The sequence below is a fragment of the Grampus griseus genome, assembly GCF_964374135.1.
Source record: "Grampus griseus genome assembly, chromosome: 19".
Lineage (NCBI taxonomy): Eukaryota > Metazoa > Chordata > Mammalia > Artiodactyla > Delphinidae > Grampus > Grampus griseus.
In genome coordinates this window covers 14,974,806-14,998,490 of record NC_139013.1, presented here as the reverse complement: position 1 = coordinate 14,998,490, position 23,685 = coordinate 14,974,806, and the positions used below count along the sequence as shown (strand labels likewise).

Below are 23,685 nucleotides of genomic sequence, written 5' to 3'. Positions count from 1 at the left end.
ATGTTAAGTTCTAGTGTTGTTAATTGCTTCTGAGGGTTTGTGTTTACTACCTAAGACTCACTTCCTGGATGACTCCTTGTTACTACGTTGTGTTATTACAAAAGTTTAATTGAATTATTAAAAGACATTCTAGGTTTGTTTCTGAAGCTTATCACAGTAGTCTATCTTTAGATGAAGATCAGATGCCCTGTGACCTACAACCAGGAGATTATATACATATGAAGAAGCATCATTTAAAGCAGCAGTCCCTAACACTTTTGGCACCAGGGACTGGTTTTGTGGAAGACAGTTTTTCCACGGATGGGGTGGGAAGGGGAAGGGGGATGGTTCAGGCAGTAATGAGAGCAGTGGGGAGCAATGGGGAGCAGCAGATGAAGCTTCACTCACCCGCCAGCCGCTCACCTCCTGCTGTGCGGCCCAGTTCCTAACAGGCCACGGACCAGTACAGGTCCGCAGCCCAGGGGTTGGGGACCCCTGATTTAAAGGACTGTCTCCAACCTAGATGAAAGGACCCTTAAACTAGTTGATGTGCAGCAAAAGTGAAGAAATTCACTCTTAGAATCATATTTCCCACTTAAAATGGGCCCCTACACTGTACTGGTCTATATAGAGGACTGCTGACCTCAAACTCACCTTAAAGCAATGCTCAAACAGAGAGGAAATGACACACCAGGACAAGAAGACAACATCAGAAATAGCTATCCCAAGATGCTAGACCTGACTTGTATGATTATTTATAGTGATCTCTTGGACTTCTGCATATGAATCAAATGTTTTCTATTACAGGCAAAATTCTACACAGAGTTTAAAACTTAATCTAATTGTTGGGCTTATGGTCACTTACCTATGTCCAGTACTTTTGGGTTACCTTGGTGGATTTCTCCTCTCCAAGACAATGATTGGATAGTCCTTAGGAAATTTATTATAGAAGAAAGAAGTTATAGTTGTCTTTGGGCCACTATTGATATTACTAGATGGGACCCCCTCAGTTGGCCAACCAATCATACTTGCTCTGACCCTGGACATAAATACGAATTTTAAAGTTACTCAAGCTCAGAGAAATGAGCTAATTTCAGTGAAAGAATATATACTCCTGATTATTAGGAGGGACCCTCCCTCAGTCATGGGATGGATTTATATGGCTAATACCAGGCTATGGTTGTTTAAGTTTAAGGGAACAATTTCTTTGCTGGGAACAATTAAATCATACTAAAGGTAACCATCCTAATAACACTAGGAAATTGGGCTAGTGCCTTATGAACAATGCTTATATATCATTACCTTTAAAGATAGCGATTGGTAAGGAACAGACTGGGTCAGATGACTGGGGATATACTGGGCCACACCTAATGGAAGCTCTTGGTTTAAATTCTTACTTATGATCTTATCAATGCTACTAGCTGTATTATTTATACTCTGCCTATTTTATAAAATTATTGTTTTTTGCATTACCAAATGTGACTGAGCCTCCAATAAAGATAATGATGACTAAGCAACCTGAAACAATTAACTAAATATAGTTTTAAATATACATATAAGATCAAAATGATTGTAGTAGTGTAACCCTAGATATGGGAAGAAGCAGCAAGAGGGAATCATTTCCTAGACCATAACAGATTAGTAAGACAGATGGTACAGAAACTTTTATGACTACCATTAACAATGCCTAGTCCAGTAACAGCACACTGAGTGGCCCATCAATGAAATCCTCGCCATACCTAGGAATGAGCCTTCCTAGCACCATGGGACAAATTGGTCACAAAATGTCTCCCAAACCTTGGTTGAACTTATGACCAAAAGGGGGAAACTGTAAAACAAAAAGTGTTGTACACCATCCAGTTCTACAAGAATCAAGCCTTTAGCCACTATACTCACTGACTTACATCCTGAAAGGAATTCAGGATGAGTCACTCTGTGCTCTGCAAAAATGGGCCTTTAGATATTTAGAATTATTTCAGGAGAATTTTTAAGTGAACTTGGATTCTTGCATCTTCCCAAACTTAGAAAAGCACTAAAATCATTACTTGAGATATTTGTTCCTCATGACTAACAGTAACCTTCTACCGAGATGTATCCTTAACTGCGTGTACCCCTTCACCTCTTCAGAGTAATTTCTCAGAGCTATCTGAGAGGTTGTCTCCCAAGGTATAGTGCTCAGTAAGTCCCCAAATAAAACTGAAACTCACAGTTCTCACGTGTGTTTTTATTTCAGTCCACATTACAATGAAAAGAATTAAAATGCTACTATACATTTCATGCACCTATAGGTAAATTTTGTTTTGTTTACCAAAAACTTTCATACAATATATACCATTTAAAATCCTATTTTCATTTAATATAATACCATAAATTTTCTTATGCTTCCTTTCCTAGTAAGTACATGGTTATAAGATGGCTGCTCCATATGCAGCTCTATATCCACTTTCCAGGCAGGAAGGAGAAAGGAGGAAGGCCAAAAGAATACATACCCACTGAGCCTGCCGCATCCCCACCCCTTTAAAGAACTAAGAAATCCAATCTAACAGCTTTTGTTTACAACTATAAGGGAAACTAAAACATGTTTTTTGTTTGTTTGTTTTTGGCCATGCTGTGCAGCTTGCAGGATCTTAGTTCCCTGACCAGGGATCGAACCCATGCCCCCTGCAGTGGAAGCGTGGGAGTCCTAACCACTGGACCACCAGGGAATTCCCTTCCTATTTGTTTTTTGTTAAGCTGAGCACACTGCCCCTTCAAACAAAAATCCGGATTTTTATAGCAATAAAGGAGAGAATGGATTTTGGGTTAGTCACACATGAAAAAACAACACTGTCTAATATTAAAAATATTCTCAAATAACTTTCAATTATGTGGGAAGTTACAACGTCATTTAAATGAAAGTATTTAAAAAATATATATGTATACACATGTGTGTATATATACGTGTGTACATATATGTATCTACATGGTTCCATATATGTACATATGTAAAATCAGAATACTCAGCATACATATTAATTTTTAAAATTATAAATGCAAGGAAGATATTTCCAAAGAGAAACAGTAGGTTCCGGTTTACTTCATGGGTCTTTGTTAGGAGTTAGCCAAGAAAGAAAAAAAATCACCTCCTGAAAAAATAAAGCATTTTACAAACAAAGAGAAAATACCAAGCCACCTTATGTACGACTTTTAGATGTCACAACCATTATTTTCTCCTCCTTGGAGATCTCTCTTGGAGAAGGATATGTTAGCTAAGCAGCAGTAGGGAAAGGATGGGGTTAAAGCACACCAAAGTGTGCTTTGTTTTGCAGAAACTGTTAAATTGCAGAAAGTTCCAACCGCCAGATGTTTCAAAAAGGTTAGAGTGCAAACAAACAACCAAAACACCTGCTTGCTTGCAGTTTTTGGCAACCTAGAGTAACCTCTATCTCTTTACCATGCCTGCCCTTTCAGGACTATGCATGCCCCCCAGGTTTAAAACTTCCCCGTCCAGCTTTGGAGAGACAGTACTTTGAGAGCTAGCTCTCTGTCTCCTTACTTGTCACAAGTAATAAATGCTTCTGCTTTACTCAAAAGTACTTGGTGTGTGCACTGGCTATGCACCACAAGGGACAGACCCATTGAGCCCGGTAACAGAGATGGGGCAAGGAGACAACAAACCTTTCTTGAGGTCCAGATGACAAGGTCACCTTGCTCACTTGCCCCTCCCTGACCAGGGGAAGGCTATCAGAGGAGACCCGGGCTTCCATCTCAACCTCAACGTCATAGAGAATAATCAGGGTTTTTACAGGGGCAGAGCCATCCTGTATCTCATACATGACTACATGTGACACAGTAACTGACACAGTCTCCCCAAATTCACACATCCAGTGCTGCATAGTCACACACCCACCAGTAGACACAAAGTTAACAGCCTCAGTCTCAGACTCCCCCTTCCTTCCGCACACAGTGCTACACAGTCACAATCCCCACTAGGGCGCAGTCACAGAGGCACAATAACAAAGCTCCCTATGCCTGCACAGAAGAGGAATACACGATCCCACAGAAACAATCCACACACCCACCACAGGGACACACAGTCACAGGTAGCCCACACCAGCACACAGTATTACACACGGTCACATATTAACAATCATACCACGGAGATTCATCCACAGAAAGCTACACACACACGGTATCACACACAGTCAGAATAACACACACATCACTGGGACACATAGCCACACACAATTTCGTAACCGACACTCCCCTCCCCAACCCCGTCCGTTCCGCCTGAACAGACTTAATACTCAGTCTCCACCCCCGCCCCGAGCTCTGTACGTTTCACCTCCAATCTGCCGTGCGCGGCGCCAGCCAACAGTTCAGAGACTAACACCCGGCTCGCGTACAGCTCTGCTCAGAGCCGCCGGCCGGAGAACGCGGCGGCCTCTGGGAAATGTAGTTCAGAGCCGCACTCGCGAGGGACAAGATGGCGCTGGGCTTGAGCCCTGCCAAAGAGATCCCCACAATCACTCCCTGCCTCACCCCTACTCCACCCCAGCCTCGAATCGCGCCCTGGAGTCTTCTGGCGCTCCTGGCGTAGCCTTGCACCGTGGCTCCTAGTTGGAGTCACCCTGGCGTGCTTCAACTGAGCTTATTATAACCCAAGGCACATCACTGCCCTCTTCCAGATGTAGTTAGCAAAGGTAGAGTGTTACCTAAGTCCTGAGGCTCGGCCTACGTACACTACTCCCCCAACCAGGAAGACAGTTCCACAAACTACGGTGGAGCTGAGAAAGCACGAAAGCTGACTCGAAAAGCCGACTCGAACCACTGAAACTTCTGGGAAATGTAGTCCACAGTAAAAAAAAAAAAAAAAAAAAGGACAACCGGCCGACATCAACTGCTTCTGTCCGGTACTGAGCCCAGGCTTGGTGGAACCCAGGAGACCTCTGGGAATGCTCACCAGCCTGGAGTGCGCAGGCGCAAGCGCAGGCGCAGGCTTTCCGGCTCGGCTTCGTCGTCTTTGTCTGCTGGTGAGTTTGATTTTGGCTCTGCGAAGCGCAGATCTTGTTGCGGGACCTGGGTTTCTGGGTTTAGAATCCGGTCGGGGAGGCTGTAAGGGAGGTTTTGTGGAGCCTACTACCGGGCTGGGGAAACTGAAGGGGAGGAATCGCCTCCTGTGACGTGCAGTGTTCAAAGCTTCTGTGGATGGGGGCAGGGGTACAGAAGGAAACGGGCGGGTTCTCCGGGGGGTGACAAAGGTTGTGAGGGAGTGTGAGAGGGTTATAGAGTTGCAACCTGTATGGTTCCAGGTTTGTGAGTTTGGGTGGCATTGTGAACTTAGTGGGGTAGTACCATGTAAACCTCACTTTTCTAGTTTCTAAAATAATGATAAGAATGCATCTCTCTGGAGCATCCGTATCTGTGAAAGATGAGAAAGGGAGAAGGCTAAAAGCAGACTCATTGTAGAGTAGAAAACAAAATCAGCATTCGTTTTTTTGTTTCTTTTTAAAGAGGAAAGATTTCCGGGAAACTTGTTATTGGTTGTCTAGACTCCCTGTAGGTATTGAATTTTCTTAATTCTTTGAAGGAATTTTGGTAAGGCTGCTTTGAGAAGTTCTGGACTAAGGAATAGCTTTAAGAGGTAGTTTCCACTAGTGCACACAGCACAGACGGAATTGGGAAGCAAGTTGTCCTGTCTTTGGTGCAGAAATCAAGTAACGGATTTAAGACTCCCTGGTTTGTCAGTGAGCATGGCAGTCTGACTCCTAATTTGACCAGGTTTTCCCCAAACGAAATGGCCTTTATAAATGTAAAGAAACAAATTTTTCTTTTATCTACAAAGAGAATTTCTTCCAGTATTTTATCACACTTAACATATTTTTCAATAAAACGAAAAAGAAAAGTACCACAGTACAAAAATTCATGTATAGAAATAATAGCTTTGATACGTACAGAAAATAATCAGTAATAGTTATAAAGAAGACTACTTTATTTACAATAGCAACAAGTCAGATAAAACACCTAGGGATAAACAGTAAATGTATAAAACCTTTATGAAGATTATTTTTAAATGTTAATGAAAGACCCAAAAGAAGACTTGAGCAAATGGAAATATATACAATATGTTAGATAGATTTTAAAAGTCTGCAATGTATTTTGTTACATGAAGAAAGTAAAGTGTATATTTGGTGTAATACACTACTTTTTTTAGTAAGTGGGGATAGGAATGTATATTTGTAGTTACACAGAAAATAAAAATAGCTGTGAGGGGATGCAGCAGCTAGAGCACGGATAAGAATCACATTTTTGCTTGCATGTTTTGTACACTTCCGTTTTTAATTGGGATGGAGGAATTAGATTTCTGTGTTCACTCCATTCCTTTACAGGTGTTTATCACTGCCTCATTCTTGAACGTTTCCTTGATTTCCATAATACTTCTCTCATTTTTATAATTCCGGTCAAAACCAAGGAACAACAACCCCCCCCCCAAGAAAAAAAAAAAGAAAAACCCTCCATTAGTGACTTAACGTTTCTGTTTTTCCCTTAAATATTAGTGTTCTTAAGTTTCTGACTTCGATCATTTTTTTTCACCTCTAAGAACTCTATGAGCAACAAAATTCCACTGCTATGGCTTCACCTGACACAGGACTAACAAATGATCATTCCTCTTTGAGGCTTGTCCTGAGCTCCTCATGCATATATCCAACTGCCTAATAGACAGCACTATCTGGAGGTTGCATAGGAACTTCAAACTCTTTATGTCCAGAATGTTATACTTATGTCTTTCCTCCTGCAGTTTGCCTCCATCCTTTCCCACTTCTGTATTACCTGTTTTCATCAATTAATAGCACTGTCCAGGCAGATTCTAAGCATACTACATTGGATCAAGCTTGTGAGGAAGTATGATCCTTTTAGCTATCATACCCCATTACAAATTGGAGACCATGGTCTTTTCAATACATATAATAAGTGAGAAATATATATATATGTTTGCTGAACCAATGAATTGAATGACCATATAATTATAGGACGCTTAAAATATTTAATTTCTCCTAGAGTAACATAACCTAGGTAAAATATTAGGCTTCTAAAAATTTTAAGAGCTCTGATTCATGAATTATTTCAGAGTCATTCCCTTTATATTTTATCCATATCACTCAAGGTTGGTGACTTCAGAATTATGAGAAAAGTGTCATTATGATACTCAAAAGTGTGACTGTGACTGTTCAATCAGGAGCAAGGCTACAAGTGACACCTGCTCAAAGGCACCCGTACAGGTTGTGATTCTAGAGAACTCTAGCAACTCAGTCTTGTAGTTTCTCTGTATAACCTGAATTCTGAAAATACGATAGCTTCTGTTTCCCATTTTTTGAAATGTATGGAGCCTTTAAATGGCTTAATGAGTTTGGCCTGAGATGCAAATTACAAATACTCTTTTTTCCATGTGCTCACATGTATGTATGTGCTCCAGTTTTTAAGCCAAAGGGTCAGCGTTACTTTATTCTTTTTCACGAGCCAGCTTCCTTTTGTATCCCCAGGAGCTGAACTTTCCTTATCCTTCAACTCCTTTGAGGGTCTAAGGGCTCAGCCTGAATTCTGGGATGCTGCTTTGACCTTCAGCAGTAACATCCAAGTCCTATGTTAGTATTTCGAATTTTAAAGTCACCAGTTCAAACAAGAAGAGCAATGGATGATTGAGGAAGAAATGTAAAGGAGGTGTTCTCCAGGTGAGTTAGGAAGAACCCAGCAGGTATGAATGGAATAAAAGCTCATTACAGTTATTCAGTGAGTTTACAACATCTGAAACTTCTTTTTTTTTTTTCTTTGCGGTACGCGGGCCTCTCACTGTTGTGGCCTCTCCCGTTGCGGAGCACAGGCTCCGGACGCGCAGGCTCAGCGGCCATGGCTCATGGGCCCAGCCACTCCGCGGCATGTGGGATCTTCCCGAACCGGGGCACGAACTCGTGTCCCCTGCATCGGCAGGCATACTCTCAGCCACTGCGCCACCAGGGAATTCCCTGAAACTTTTTTTGAGGAGATTTTCTTATCAGCCCCCATCCTTTGGAGTGAAAATTGCTAGGAATTCTTTAGATACCTAGGTAACATTTCCACCTGTTCTTCCTGGATTGGTGCTCTTTTCTCAGATTCTGGAGGACTGGGTGCCTCTCTAACCTCTATTCCGGACGCCAGCCTCTCTACCTCATTTGCAGTCTCAATTTTATGACTTCTACAGCCTAAATTTCGTGCTTCTCCCTCTCACTAACATTCTCCATTTTTTACTTCTCCCTATATGCCTAGACTCCTTTCCTTCATTTAGTCCTTCTTGCCAAGGATTATAGATCTGTAATCTTTCAAAAACTAGCACGTAGGTTCTTTTCTTTAAAATTTAACTATCATTTCTCCCTCCTTCTATCGTTATATACCTCAGAGTTGAATTTTACCCCCTTATCCTTATTCCTTATTGTCTTCTTACCTCCAGATATCATAGTATAACCCTTCTCCACCTCCTGCTTTTTAACAATAATGCAGGCTTGGAAATGAGTGCTGACTTCCTACTAGTTCAATTCCCTGTTACTTTTAAAGAGAAATAGTACTATTATTTTTAAACTCTAATACATATACTTGATAGAAATTAAAAGAATAGATATGTCTCCTTATTCCTGGCTCTCAGTTCTCCATTTCTGCTCCCTGGAAGCAGCAATTATTAACATTGAATGCTTCTAAATGTTTTATGAGTATACAAGGAGACTTTCAGGCAGAGCAGTGACATGATTTGACTGTGACAAGATTACTGTGATTGCTATGTTGAGAAGAGTTGTAACATATGTCAAAATGCTCAAATGTTAAGCAAACTCAATGTATTCTGTTTAAATGGTGACCTGTTAAGAACAGAGGTTGGCAGCTATACCCTGCTATGTGTTTTTGTAAAAAGTTCATTCATTTTCTTAGGGTCTGAGACTACTTTCAAACTACAATGCCTGAGTTGAGTTGGCATCTGCAGATACATGATATGTAAAGCAATGAAACTGGACTAAAAAGTGTTATCAATCATGGTAAAGCTAAGTGACTATAATAAACCCCAAAATGTGCTGGTTTAAGGAATGTAGGAATTCATTTCTTGGTCACATATCAGTTATGTGGTGAGTAGTCAAAATTTGCGTGGTAGCTTTGGTCTTTGTGGTACTTTAAGATCCAGATTTCTTCCAGGTGTCTCTTTATCATTTAGTTGTGGTTGAAGCTGGATCAGCAATGCATCCTTGTTCCAGCCTGGTAGAGGAGAGAGGAATCACCACTCTAGGGTGTGTATGTGGGGAGAGGGGGGTCAATAAATTATTTTGTAAAGGGCCAGGTATTAAGTTTTTTAGGCTTTGTAAGCCATAGGATCTCTGTTGCAACTACTCAACTCAGGCATTATAGCACACTTAGTTTGCTTGGCATTAGAGCATTTTGATTTATACTTTGAAAATACTTTTTAAACCACAAGATAAATGCTGTTGAAAGGACCATTTTGCCTGGTATTCAGACAATGTTGCCTAGTTCAGTTCAGGACTGTCATTTCACAGTATAAAAAAGTCAGTTTTGGGAGGGGGGGCGGGAGGCTCATGAGGGAGGGGATTGGGGGATATATGTATGCATATGGCTGATACACTTTGTTGTGCAACAGAAAGTAACACAGCATTGTGAAGCAATTATACTTCATTAAAGATGTATTAAAAAAATTCAGTTTTGATAAGTATGTGTGAAGGATGTTGATATAATCCCTGTAAAAATACAAGGGGCTTTAATTACCAAGGAGATATAATTTCTGTGTTTTCTTTTGGCTTATTAGTAATACAGAACTTAGTCCTGATCTGTTGAGCATCATGCTTTTGCAAATTTAATGAATTTAAGAATTGGAAAATTTTAAATATATAGTATTACTGTACTTTGTTAAAAGTTTAGTAAAATTCATATCTTAAGCCATGTGTACCTGGGACTTTGGGGTGATAAAATGTCTGAATGATTATCTCTTTTTTTCCTATGTTTATTTTTCTGTTTAGATTTTCTGTCTTTTCTGGTCTCAGTTTTCAGAGGTTATATTTGCTAGGTTTTCAAATTTATTTGCATAGGGTTGAGCAAAATAATCTCTACAATCCTTATTCCCAAATAATCATTTTTTATTTTTGTAATTTTGCTTTTATTCCCTTTTAGTTTTTCCCTAAGAATCAACTCATGAATCTATTATTCTATTTTTGTTTGTAATAATTAATTTCTTTTATCTTTACTAATTTTTCTGTTTTTCTTTTATTTACTTTTCCTTATTGTAATTCCTTAGTTGGAATGTTTATTATGATTATTTCTTTTAAAAATAATGTAAACATTTATGCTAAAACTTCTCCATGCATTATTTTCAAATGTGTTCTATGGGTTCTGGGTTCTGATATACATTGTGTTCTGAATAACATTCTGAACATTACACAATTTATTTTAATTTCCTCTTTGACCAAAGAGTTTGTTCAAGCCAGTAGATTTTGGAATTTACACGTGAAAGATTTTCATTTTTCTAATTTATGACTTTTTTTTTTTAGTCAGAATTTTATCTGTTCTTTTCTACTTTGTGGAATATTTGAGATTTTATAGGCCTACTATTTGGACTGATTTTGAGAATGTTCTCTGAGCATTTTAAAAGATGGTTCACTATCTATTTTCAAGATGCAGAATAAACTAGTTAGCTCTATATTATAAATAAGTGCATATTTTTATTTCATGTTCCCATTTTTTATATGTTTGCATATTTCATGGATTTGATCTCCTAGGTTGAGAGGTAGTCTTCTCAGTTGCTAATGTGTTTTTGTATCTTGGATTTCTGTATTTTATATATTCATGATTATCTTCTTTATTTTATCTTTAGTCTTTATTTTCACCATTTCTTATATATTGTTTTACATGCATATCTTGTATATATATAGTTTAGGGGGGTTTTGCTATATCAGTTGTTAAACTTTAGCATGAATCAAAATCACCTGAAGGGCTTGTGAAATACAGATTGCTGGGCCCTACCCACAGGTTTTTTGATTCTGGAGGTCTGGTTTGAGGCCTGAGAATTTTCTGTATGATCCTATCATAGCTCTTTTAATAGTTATTTTTATTCCAATTGCACTTATTGACAGGAACAATATGGTTGGTATTGATTCTCTGATTTTATTTTATATACTGTTTTAATTTTTTTGGGGGGGGGGTCATGCGGCACAGCTTGTGGGATCTTAGTTCCCTGACCAGGGATTGAACCCATGCCCTTGGCAGTGAAAGCACAGAGTCCTAACCACTGGACCTCCAGGGAATTCCCAACTGTTTTAAATTCTGCCTCATCTTTTATCTTTTGTATCTTTTGCTATAGGATCTTTCTTTGTTTTGAATATATGTCTTTTCTTCCCGAAAATTTGGAAAGTTTATATTTTTTTCTTATGGTTGCCTTTATATTCATAATTTTCTTAGTCTTCATCTTTGATTTGAGATAATATCTATTTACTGTCTGTTACCAGGAGTGATGTATATTTTATACATTTTACAATAAATATTTTCAGTCTCCCTCTTCCCTTCACTGCACAATTGGTGATTATGATTATTATTCTAGCTTTAAATAGTAACAGTTGCACTGTTCTCACCTCCCCCTTCATAGTATGAAATTCTTTGCATCTTTGCCGTTGATTGTGCAGTGATCCATCTATCAAAATCCTATCCACTGTTCAACTTTGAACTTCATTTTTATTAAACTGTCTCTCACTTCTAGCCCAATCTCTCTAATCTCTGTATCTCCATCTTATATTGTACCTTCCAGAGCAACTTGGATCTTAAGTATATACTCTGTTAGATTTGTATTTTTTGCTTTGATGTCTGAGACATACATTGAAGCTTATTGGCAGAAAGGCCAGTTTTCTATCCTTCTTGTCTGCATTCTTGAGCACAAATATTTTATTTTGTGAAATGTCTACCCTAGTCTTTCTCCCATTTAAAAAACTAAATTGTTTATCTTTTTATTATTGTGTTTCAAGAGTTCTATATATTCTGGATACAAGCCCTTTATTAGTTTCTCCCAGTCTATGGCTTTCCTTTTTGTTTTCTTAACTGTGTTTTTTTTTTTCTTTTCTTTAATTAATTAATTAATTAAAATTTTTTTGGCTGCGTTGGGTCTTCCTTGCTGTATGCAGGCTTTCTTTAGTTGCATCGAGCAGGGGCTACTCTTCATCACAGTGTGCGGGCTTCTCAATGCGGTAGCTTCTCGTTGCAGAGCATAGGCTCTAGGTGCGCAGACTTCAGTAGTTGTGGCACGCAGGCTCAGTAGTTGTGGTGCACGGGCTTAGTTGCTCCATGGCATGTGGGAGCTTCCTGGACTAGGGCTTGAACCCGTGTCCCCTGCATTGGGAGGTGGATTCTTAACCACTGTGCCACCAGGGAAGTCCTTAACTGTGTTTTTTGAAGGGCATTAATTAGTTTTAAATTTTGATGAAGTCTACCACTTTTTCTTTTATATTAATAGTTTTTTATTAATAGTTTTAATGCTTATGCTGAGGTCTATAATTGATTTTGAGTGAATTTTTGCTTATGGTATGCAGTGAAGGTTGAGGTATTTTTTTCTAGTTATGGAAATTATAGCACTGATATGAGTGGCAGCATATTACTAATCAGTTCTTGAAATGATTTATAAGAAAATGAGGATATAATTTTAAGACAGATAGATCAGGATAATGTCCAAGGTTTGCAGTGAGTGGATGGAAAACAGTTATAAAAGAAAGGATTTAGAGAGAGGCCAAGGAAAGGGCTCTTGACAAGAAAAGGGCTTGGGTGCCAGTATATCAGGCATAATGAAAGGAGAAAAATAAATGAAAATTGAATTTGATGACAATGACAGTTTCTGTATCAAGAAACGATAGTATCAATAATCAAAATAGAGATCAAAATCAGATTTGGAAGTAAAAATGGCTATTTTCTGGCATATTTTCTTTCCCATTAAATATATGTGTACTTTGCTGTTTAGCTCATGTGAAACTCAGTTGTAAGTAGATAAAAAGAGCACTGTCTATAGTTATTATACAATTATAGACTGAGTCAAGTTAAAAGGCTCAAGTCTTCAAGATCTCTGTAAGTATAACAAATAGGGGCTTTTAAAAGTCAAATAGGATTATAACTATGCTTGCTCCATTCTTCCTCACCCACAGTTTTTGTTCCACATAGACAGCCACTTTCAACTCATTTGACTGTGTCTGTTGGTGTTTATTCCCATATTTTATACAGCTATTTTACCTATTTTAAATGTAATCAATTTAATCATTATCAACATGCTAATATGAAAGATGGGGTTCAGAAAATTTCCTGCATTCATATTTTCTCTGAAACTCCTTTCTCTGGTGCTTCATATTTTCTCTTGAACCTCCTGGATTCCTCCACTAAACTACTAATTTCCCAGTCATTACTCTCTTTCTTTATTCCTTTCTCCCTTCCTTCCTTTTTTTTTTTTAAATTTTTTTATTCTGGGAGATCTTCTGTATTTTGTTTCCCAACCTATTGAATTTTTAAGGTTAGCATCATACTGTTTATTGCCAAAAGCACTTATTTATAGAATCCTGTTAATATTTCATTGCTATATAATCTCTTAGCTTTCTGTGATACTAATTATATGTTGTATGTATGTGCTCTTCTGTTCCTTGCCTTGTTTTTTCCTATTTGTTTGATCTTTCACATTATGGCTTTTGTCCAATTTTTGTGATCTTTAACTCTACATTAATACATTGAGGTACCAGAAAGATTATTGTAATCTCTGTGTCCATGGGTGGGTCTTGTAAAATGGTGGGCTTCACTGTGCAGCACTCAGTCAGATATCTAAGTCTTTTATATGACTCCAAATGTCAGTATCTGTAGGTGTTCTCATGATCTTCTCATTTTTTCAAACAAGAACGCTTCCATTATCTAACAACTACCAGCATTCTTAGAGTCTAGCAGAAGAAAGAAGTTGGGAGCCAATACTATATATAAACTTTTACTCATCCACTTCTTTCAGTATGGTACTCTCATCTACTTTCCCTGTCATCACTAAATTTGGAGTTTCGCAGTTGTACTTTGTCTGGATAATAAATTCCTATTTCTTTCCAGTTAGGAGAATTGGGTGTATCAGCTGCTCCTTTCATTTTATAAGCCCCACCTTCCACTCTCATGCAATGTCTCCAGTTATAGTGCCTTTCTGTTGACAGCTGTGTCACAGATTACCTTGCTTCTAAGTGGCATCCTCATCTGCTAGCATTTTATTTAAGTCACTCAGTTCTGCTGTTAATTTACAGTCCTTTATTTGCTTTCCTTTCAAAATTTCCTAATACTTTCATTCACTGTTGTCTCCTCAACCTTTTAGATTTTATGAGTAATGCCCTTCATCCCCTATTGTCATTTTAATGGAGTTTCAGGAAAATGTAGAAATAAATGTCTTATTTAACCACATAGCCCTTATTAATACTCCTATTCATTTTATTTTTTATCCCTTCATCCTAGGCTTTCCAAATGTTATGTGTTTGTCTTTCATCCTGTTTGTCACCTGTTCTTTATGTTTTCCCTTACTTTACTGATTTATAAAGTATACATTGTTTCATTTAAAAGCAGTTTAAGCTACATGCACCCATGGATGTTATTTGCATTTGAGCTTTCTTTTATACTGGTAGGTTAGGTTTGAAATAAAGAGTCTATTTTTAAATTGCATATTTTTGAAATTTTATTAAAAATAGTGGGAAAATTTACAAGTGTGATATTGATGATGATGATAGCTACTTTATTGAATGTTTACTACATGCCAGGCATTAAATATTTTACAGTTATTAACTCTTTTCAATGATGATTTTTTTTTGTACTCCTTTTTAGAAAAGGCCTGGGAAATTTATAAGTAAATAAAGACACAACAGGAAAGACTTGTGGGTTAAGTCTCATCCTTCTCCGTGAAAGCACAGCTAAAGAAAAACTCAGAAAACCTAGGTAGCAGAAAAGTATTTCCTCTGAGTACAGACATTGATTCTTTAAGACAACTCCTCTGTGTATGGGACTCAGTTTAAACGAGTTTGGAACATTTAATTTACACTTAAATATGAGAGAAGCTGTCTAAGCAAGAACCATTAAGAATATAATGAGGATGCTATATTTCATCCCAATTTGTAATCAGCTAATCACAGGATAACCAATGTGAAAAGTTTTTCATCATATATTCAACTTTGTTAGATAGCTGAGAATTACTATTGGAGAGAAACCATATGAATTTACTGAATGTGGAAAAGCTTTCATCCATGTCACATGTCAAGAGATACTAAGGAATTCTTGTTGGAGAAGGTATCTGTGCATGATAAGAATGTTGGAAAGCCTTCAGCCTGAATCAGATCTCCTTCAGCATGATCAAATTCATGCTGGAGAGAAACCTTATGAATGTAATGACTGTGGAAAAACATTTAACCTGAAGCAAAACCTCATAGAGCATAAGAAAATGCATACTGGAGAGAAATCACATGAATGTAATGAATGTGGTAAAGAATTCTCTCGAGTCTCATCCCTTACTCTACATTTGAGAAGTCATACAGGAAAGAAACCATATAAATGTAATAAATGTGGAAAAGCCTTCAGCCAGAAGGGAAACTTGCTTACTCATCAAAAACATCATACTGGAGAGAAAACTTATGAATGTGGGAAAGCTTCTATTCAGATGCCAAGCCTTATTAAACACCAGAGAAATCATATTGGAAACAAACCCTATGTATGTAAGGAATGTGGCAAAGCCTTCAATGGAAAATCATATCTCTCTGAGCATGAGAAAATTCATACAGGAGAGAAACCATTTGAATGTAATCAATGTGGAAGAGCCTTCAGCCAGAAGCAATACCTCGTTAAACATCAGAATATCCATAGTGGAAAGAAACCCTTTAAATGTAATGAGTGTGGAAAAGCCTTTAGCCAGAAGGAAAACCTCATTATCCATCAAAGAATTCATACTGGCGAGAAACCTTATGAATGTAAAGGGTGTGGGAAAGCTTTCATTCAGAAGTCAAGCCTCATTAGACACCAGAGAAGTCATACAGGAGAGAAACCTTATATATGTAAGGAATGTGGAAAAGCCTTCAGTGGGAAATCAAACCTCACTGAGCATGAGAAAATTCATATTGGAGAGAAACCCTATAAATGTAATGAATGTGGAACAATCTTTAGGCAGAAGCAGTACCTCATTAAACATCACAATATTCATACAGGAGAGAAACCCTATGAATGTAATAAATGTGGAAAAGCCTTCTCTCGAATCACGTCTCTCATTGTACATGTGAGAATTCATACAGGTGATAAGCCTTATGAATGTAAAATATGTGGGAAAGCCTTCTGTCAAAGCTCATCTCTTACTGTGCATATGAGAAGCCATACAGGTGAGAAGCCCTATGGTTGTAATGAATGTGGGAAAGCCTTCTCTCAGTTCTCAACTCTTGCTCTGCATATGAGAATCCACACTGGAGAAAAACCTTATCAGTGTAATGAATGTGGAAAAGCTTTTAGCCAGAAGTCACATCATATTAGACACCAGAGAATTCATACTCATTAAAACTCTATGAATGCCCTGAATTTGGGAACACCTTCAAGAGAATTCGTATTAAACAGTATATCAGAAAATTCATTTTACAGTAAAGTCACATGAATGTGGAAAATCCTTCAGCAACAGCTCAAAATGTAATATACTGAGAATTTAATAACTATCACAGTATCATGAAAAACTACACCCCCAAGACCCCCACAACAAACATTGTTCCTGCTGTACTTTTAGGAGCATTCTCATTAAAGTAAGGATCCAGTCATGGACACTAATCAACATGGTTCTGGAAGGCCTACTTGATGCATTCAGACAAAGATATGCAAGGTATTAAGATGTGAAATTAAGAGACAAAATTGTCTTTTTTTTTTTCGGTATGTGGGCCTCTCCTGTTGCAGAGCACAGGCTCCGGACGCGCAGGCTCAACGGCCATGGCTCATGGGCCTAGCCGCTCCGCGGCATGTGGGATCTTCCCGGACCGGGGCACGAACCCGTGTCGCCTGCCTCGGCAGGCGGACTCTCAACCACTGTGCCACCAGGGAAGCCCAAAATTGTCATTTTTTTGTTACATGTTTTGCTACATGTATAGTCATCAAAATTATTTGCTCTTGATGCAGTAATAGAAACAAAGATTGTGACAGAATATTATATCCAGAAACATATGCATATCTTTATGGGGAATTAGCAATTGATAGAGGTGGTAATCACAAGTTGGTAGGAAAATCTGGATGATTTAAAAAATGGTCTCAGGGTAATTGACTCTTCATATGGAAAAATATTAGATCTTTGCTGTTGTTATACATTAAAGTATTTATTTAAAAATCCAAAAGTGTTGTGAAGATTAGAATGCAAAGAGCAAAACTTAGTAATATAAGAATTTTATAGGAGAATTTTTTCAAACCTCAGGGTAGGAAAGAATTTCGAAAACAGATTCCAGAATACCCACTCTTGAGTATACACACATATAGTGAAGAAACTGATACATGTACCCAGGGAGTCCTGCACCTTTATGTTCATTGCAGCATGAGTTATATTAGCAAAATATTGGAAACAAATGTCTGTCACTTTTGAAATGGATGAATAAAATGTGATGCAGTCACACTGTATAATATTCTCTAGTAGTTAAGTTTAACAAATTAAATCTATATGTATTAATAGAGAAAGATATGAAAATCATGTAGAGTGAAAACAAATGAAGTGAATATATTATAATTATACCTGTATGAATTTGAATTAAATCAACACTAACCAACACTAGTATTAAAGCATTGGTTATGGTGAACATTTTTATGTAAAACTATGAAGAATGGATTGGAAGAATACACACTCAATTCCCAAAAGTGGTTGTCTCTAAAAAGAAAGGCAGTAGAAGGGAAATGGGGCCAAACATAGTAGTTAAAGGATACTTCAGTTTTGTATCTAAATATCTATCTCATTAAAAAGAAATAAAGATTCCAAGTAAATAAAACAAAATATTAGTTAATTCTGAATTGTAATAGTATATGAGTTTATTCTGTTGTTTATGCTGTTTCTTTTAAACTTCTGAAAATTAAAAAAGATAGGGATAGGAGTAGGGAAACTATATGGAGTACATGTTATAGTGGATTCACATTCCCACTTAGATGCAGATATTTTACAGAAGATATTTCTACAATCATATCTTTATGATAAAATATGAATTTTAAAAATTGGAATGGTAACAAATCTAGTTATTTAAATTTACTCTCAAATATCATATCATTAATCTCTGTGTGGTCTCTACTGAGACCACAGTAGATTATAGCATGATTTTGCAACAGGTGATTGAATCACATACATTTAAGGGTCATATCACTTAGTAATACATGCACAAACTTGTTAGAGATAATTAGTTTTTCAGAAACATTTATCAGAAATTTTAATAGTCCACGTAACCAGTATTGGCATTAGAAATTTGACATTTTTTAAATGAGGAAAACATGTCACTCTTACATTTTTTTGTATGCCATTGAGTAAAACATCAACTCTTGCATTTCAGCTTGAGTTTTAAACTCAGACTATTTTTTTTCTCTAACCTGCCACAGTCAATCAATTTCCCCCACCTCTAGTTTGTTTGTTTCCTTCAGGAAAATGGCACTGAAAAGGGAGATCTCAGACCTAAACAGAATTCTTTTATTAAAAGCAAATCTTTATGAGGATTTTTGATTCCTTTCCACAATAACTTGACATATAGAAAGCATTTAGTGCTGTTTTTGAATAGTGATAAAAAATGAGTATGTAACACAAACCTTAGGCTGCTTTCAAATATATCAATTTCTTTTAAACCCAGAATAATACTATGCTACTATAACTATAGCACTGCATGGCTTATTATTAGCATATTTGAAGGTTGGTCTTGAGATAAGATTATAAATGCCATAGGTTGACTTTGTGAGGTAAGGTATCCAAATAAGATACATGTATATCTATGTGAATCTAAATTATCCTCTCTTTTCTTCCATTTCTCATTAAGCATTCTCTCATATTCCTTAAGTGTTATCCCTTTGTGCTGGTGCAGCTTTGAAATCACCAGAGCAACTAGGAACTCTAATCCAGACCAAATAAGGAGGATTACCTTTTGCTGCCTATAGCTGGTCAGTGCCAAGGCCTAGCAACAATAATGATTATAATGGTCAGATAGAGTAAGATAAGCAGTTGCTGCACAGTATTCAGTGATATTGTGTGCTATAAATTTATTCAGCCATCCCCCTACTAATTCAACTTGTTGCTAGTTATTTGCCATCACAAACAATACTATAGTAAACACCCTTATATTGGCCCTTACCTTTTATTTTTATTTCTGGGGGATAGATTATAGGCAAGAGACTGCTAGATCAAAGGATATGTGCTATTTTAAAATTTTAAGATGCAATCAGTTATTTTCAAAAAGACAAGTTTCCTCCAGCCATGCAATAGGTGGTATTATACTAAAATTCATGTTTGTCTGATGAGTATAAACCTCACCATTTCCTAGATTTGCTTCTTTGTAAATTTTCATATTAGCCTATTTTCCTATAGGATTATTTATCTTTTTGTCAGTTTTGAAGACTTCTACATGTATTAGACATTAGGAAGTTTATGGATTGGTTATAGAGATATTTTAATCTCTAGATTATATATGTTATTTCTTAGGTTTTCTTATAAATTGTCTATTTCCTTTTTGCAATATATTAATATTTAATCCATCTAGAATTGAATTTTTAATGTCATATATGAGGGTTCATTTTCTTTTCTTCCAGATGGGTTGCCAGTTATACAAGCACAATTTGTTAAAATAATCCAGCAGCCAGTTTATCAGCAAGTCACACAGCTCTGACACCTGCATGTCCACCAGAAGCAATCACAGATTTGAACTAGCAATCAAAAAAAGAGAGAGGGAGAGCAGAATAAGATTTAACCTGGCATTAAGTTTATTATTAGATTTGTCCTGACAAAAAAATGTCTTCACAGCATGTTCATCAACAGCCTGCAACTATCCAAGCAAGCACAGCTTCCACTGCTTCAGCACTGCACAGAGGAGAAAAGATCAAAATGGGCGTGGTTCACCTCAGCACTGGGAAACATTAACATTCTCATCCAGCATATTTTATAATAATCAACCAGGGCATCTGCACAGTGTGCCACCATCACATGGGGCACACTCACTTGTAACAATGATAATCATTTAAGCACAGAGAAGCCACTGCCTTGGTTTCCCAAGACTTGTGATGCCTTACTTATATAGGCTGTCAATGTCTACATGCCAGTTAACAGTTTGCCCCATCCAGATACAGGCTACAGATGAGAGATTTACAGTGGTGTTTTCTTCAAGGAAACTGGTAGAAAGGCAAATCTAAAGTCATTTTTCCAGAGATGAATCAGTGGGAAAGACCTGTTCTTAATCCTTTACTGATACCACACTTTTCCTACTCAACTAAAACTTTGCTATGTAATCCTTTAACCATATGATCTTTTCTTCATTCAACTTAAACTGCCTTATATTTTGATTTATACCAAGACCTATTTCTATATTCTCTTACTTCATTAATCTGTTTTTCTATTCCTATACTAACACCATATTAATTGATAACATATTAGCCTTATTGTATTTTGATACTAAGTATTACAGCAAGTCCCCCACTCCCTGTTTTTCAGTTTTATTGGCTAATCTAAGTTAATTTTCTTTCTATATAAATTAAGATAGTTTTCTCAAATTACAAAAACGCTTTGATATTCTAATTGGAATTACACTAAATTTATACACTTACTTTGGGAGAAATGACATTTATGATACTGTCTTTCTGTCCCAAAACATAGTATGCCTTTGCATTTGTTCAAATTGTGATTCACGTCCTTCAGCATGAGGATTCTGAACAAAGTAATTTGAAGCCCATCGCTGCTTAATACCATTATATTAAAGTTTCTTTTCGGTGAATAAGGAAATTCCCCCTCCACCCCATCCAAGAATTCATGTGTGGAAGCCCTAATCTGCAATGTGATGGTATTTGGAGATGGGGCCTTAGGGAGATTAATTAGTTTTAGATTAGGTGGCACACTTATGATGGGAGTATTGCCCTTATAAGGAATGCCTCGTGTATGCACCAAGCACACAGTGAGACAGCAGCTGTCTACAACCCAGGAAATGGACCTTCACCAAATCTGCCAGCACTTTGCTATTGGGACTTCTTAGCCTCTAGAACTGTGAGAAATAAATGTCTGTTGTTTAAGCCACTCAGTCTATGGTATTTTGTTATAGCAGCTCAAGCTAAGACAGTCCCCTTCCTGCTTAATTCTACCCCAGCCAGTTAAATATGAGGTAAACATCTTGTCAGATGCTATGAGCTCCCAATATATGGTAAATAAGACAAAGCCACTTCTCATTAGAAGAGTATAATCCCAACTCCATTAACAAGCTCTGTAATTTTTGGCAATTTGTAAAACTTCCTAAGTCCCAATTTCTTCATTTTAAAATAAAAATTGTTGGAATGGGAAATATGTGAAAAATACAGTTCCTGCAAATGACGTTACCAAAATGTTGAACTAGGAAGCTCCAAGCTATTGTTTTCCCATAGAAACTGAAAAACAACAACAAAAAAAACCCAGAAGCTTTCTGAACCAACTTTGTAGTACCTCTGAGAAACAGTCAAAGGTTTTTTTGAAACAAGAAAATGCTCAATTAAGAAAAGCCATCTTCAAAATGTTAGTAATGTTTTGTAGCATGTTTACTCTTTCCCCACCCCACCCCAGCACAACAGTGATCTTGGTCTTGACCTGGTGGCAACCCAGTTTCTCCTCAAACTTGAGGGAGCAGAGCAGACCATGTTTGCAAATTATTGTGTATCTCTGTTCTAACCTATCTTGAGGATACTTGAAGGACTGATGCAAGGCACATTACTGTTTCACATTACTCAGAATGCAGGTGGGGAAATGAGCATGCACTGCTCATAAAACCTTCAAGGTGGAATGCCTGGGGCAAGAGATATTGGTGGGGACACAAACTATGGCCTGGAGGAAAAGCTAGGGTAAAACTCTGGGAAATTAAGACATTCAAAAGCAGATGTATATGGGGGGACTTTACTAAGACATACACATGTCCACACAGGGACTTCCCTGGTGATCCAGTGGTTAAGACTCCGCTTCCACTGCAGGGGGTGCGGGTTTGCTCCCTGTTCAGGGAACTATGTTCCCATATGCCACACGGTGCAGCAAAAAAAAAAAAAAAAAAAAAAAAAAAGATATATACATGTCCACACAAGAAGCATGCCAAGAAGTCTTACTTAATCTTGAGAAGACAAGATTTCACCTTGGGGTGATACCTAGGCTCAGAGCAATTCTAGCTAAATGGTGAAGGAATGACCCAGCACAGAACCAACCTGCAAAGACTAGGGAAGGTGGCTGTTCTCTTGTGTGTGTGTGTTCGTGTGTTGTTTGTTTCAGCTTCTGGCATTCAAGAAAATCTCTGTCAAAACAGTTACAAGCAGATATACACAAAATGAACTAAAGAAAAAGGCTTTTAGGGACTTGCCTGGTGGTCTAGTGGTTAAGACTCTAAGAGTCCGCATGCAGCAACTTAAAAAAAATGATTCCACATGCCACAACTAAAGATCCCACATGCCACAACAAAGACCCAGCACAGGCAAATAAATAAATAAATATTTTTAAAAAACAGAAAATGACTTTTAAGTTATCATGCATGTAAGAAACAGTCTATGCAAAAATAATTAGAAAAAGTATCAGATTACCACAGCTTTTAACAATCAAAAACATTGAAACTGGGGAAGGGGGAAAATCTGATTTCCAGAATTAACACTTTTTAATAGTGTCCAATTTACAATACAAAACATAAAGCACATGAAGAAACAGGAAATATGACTCATGAAAAGGAACAAAGTTAATTGACAGGAACTGTCCTTGAGGAAGCCCAGTCATGGACCTACTAGGCGAAGATTTTTAAACAATTGTCTTAAATATGGTCAAAGAGCTAAGTGACAATATGGACAAATAACTAAAGGAAACCAGGAAAATCACATGAATAAAATGAGAATATCAACAATCAGAAATTATAAAATGGAACCAAACAAATTCTGGAGCTACAATATACAATAATTGATGTGAAAAATTTACTAGAGGGGTTCAACAGTGGACATGATTAGACAAAAAAAAAAATCAGCAAACTTGAATATATTAAATAATATATTATTTTATATTCAGTGTAAGAGGCAAATAGAAACCCAAATGAAGAAAAGTGCATAAGGGACTTGCAGCAGATCAACATATGCATTATGGAGTCCCAGAAACAGAAGAGATAGAGAAGGGGTAGAGAGGTTATTTGAATGAATAGTGGCCCCAGACTTTAAAAATTTGATAAAAGACATGAATCTGGGGCTTCCCTGGTGGCACAGTGGTTAAGAATCCACCTGCCAATGAAGGGGACATGGGTTCAAGCCATGGTCCAGGAAGATCCCACATGCCTCAGAGCAACTAAGCCCATGTGCCACAACTACTGAGCCTGCGCTCTAGAGCCCACAAGCCCCAGCTACTGAAGCCCATGTGCCAAGAGCCCATGCTCCACAACAAGAGAAGCCACTGCAATGAGAAGCCCACATACCACAATGAAGAGTAGCCCCCACTTGCCACAACTAGAGAAAGCCCAC

The 23,685-nt window shown here is 37.4% G+C and overlaps 1 protein-coding gene across 3 annotated transcripts in view; it reads left to right on the top strand.

Moving 5' to 3' along the window:
* Window positions 1–4,963: 4,963 nt before the first annotated feature.
* The window catches only part of ZNF260 (zinc finger protein 260), a 37,970-nt gene continuing 19,248 nt past the window's right edge, over window positions 4,964–23,685 (top strand). The window contains exons 1-3 of one of the 3 annotated variants that reach the window (XR_014298231.1): window positions 4,964–4,991; window positions 7,500–7,688; window positions 14,842–16,861. Coding sequence is in view for 2 of the 3 variants with exons in the window: in XM_082677645.1 (XP_082533771.1) it covers window positions 15,311–16,549 (1,239 nt within the window). In the remaining variant the exon portion in view is untranslated. Of the gene's footprint in view, window positions 4,992–7,499; window positions 7,689–14,841; window positions 17,988–23,685 lie in introns of those variants that run through there. The other 2 variants (XM_082677645.1, XM_082677646.1) reach the window with 2 other exon arrangements.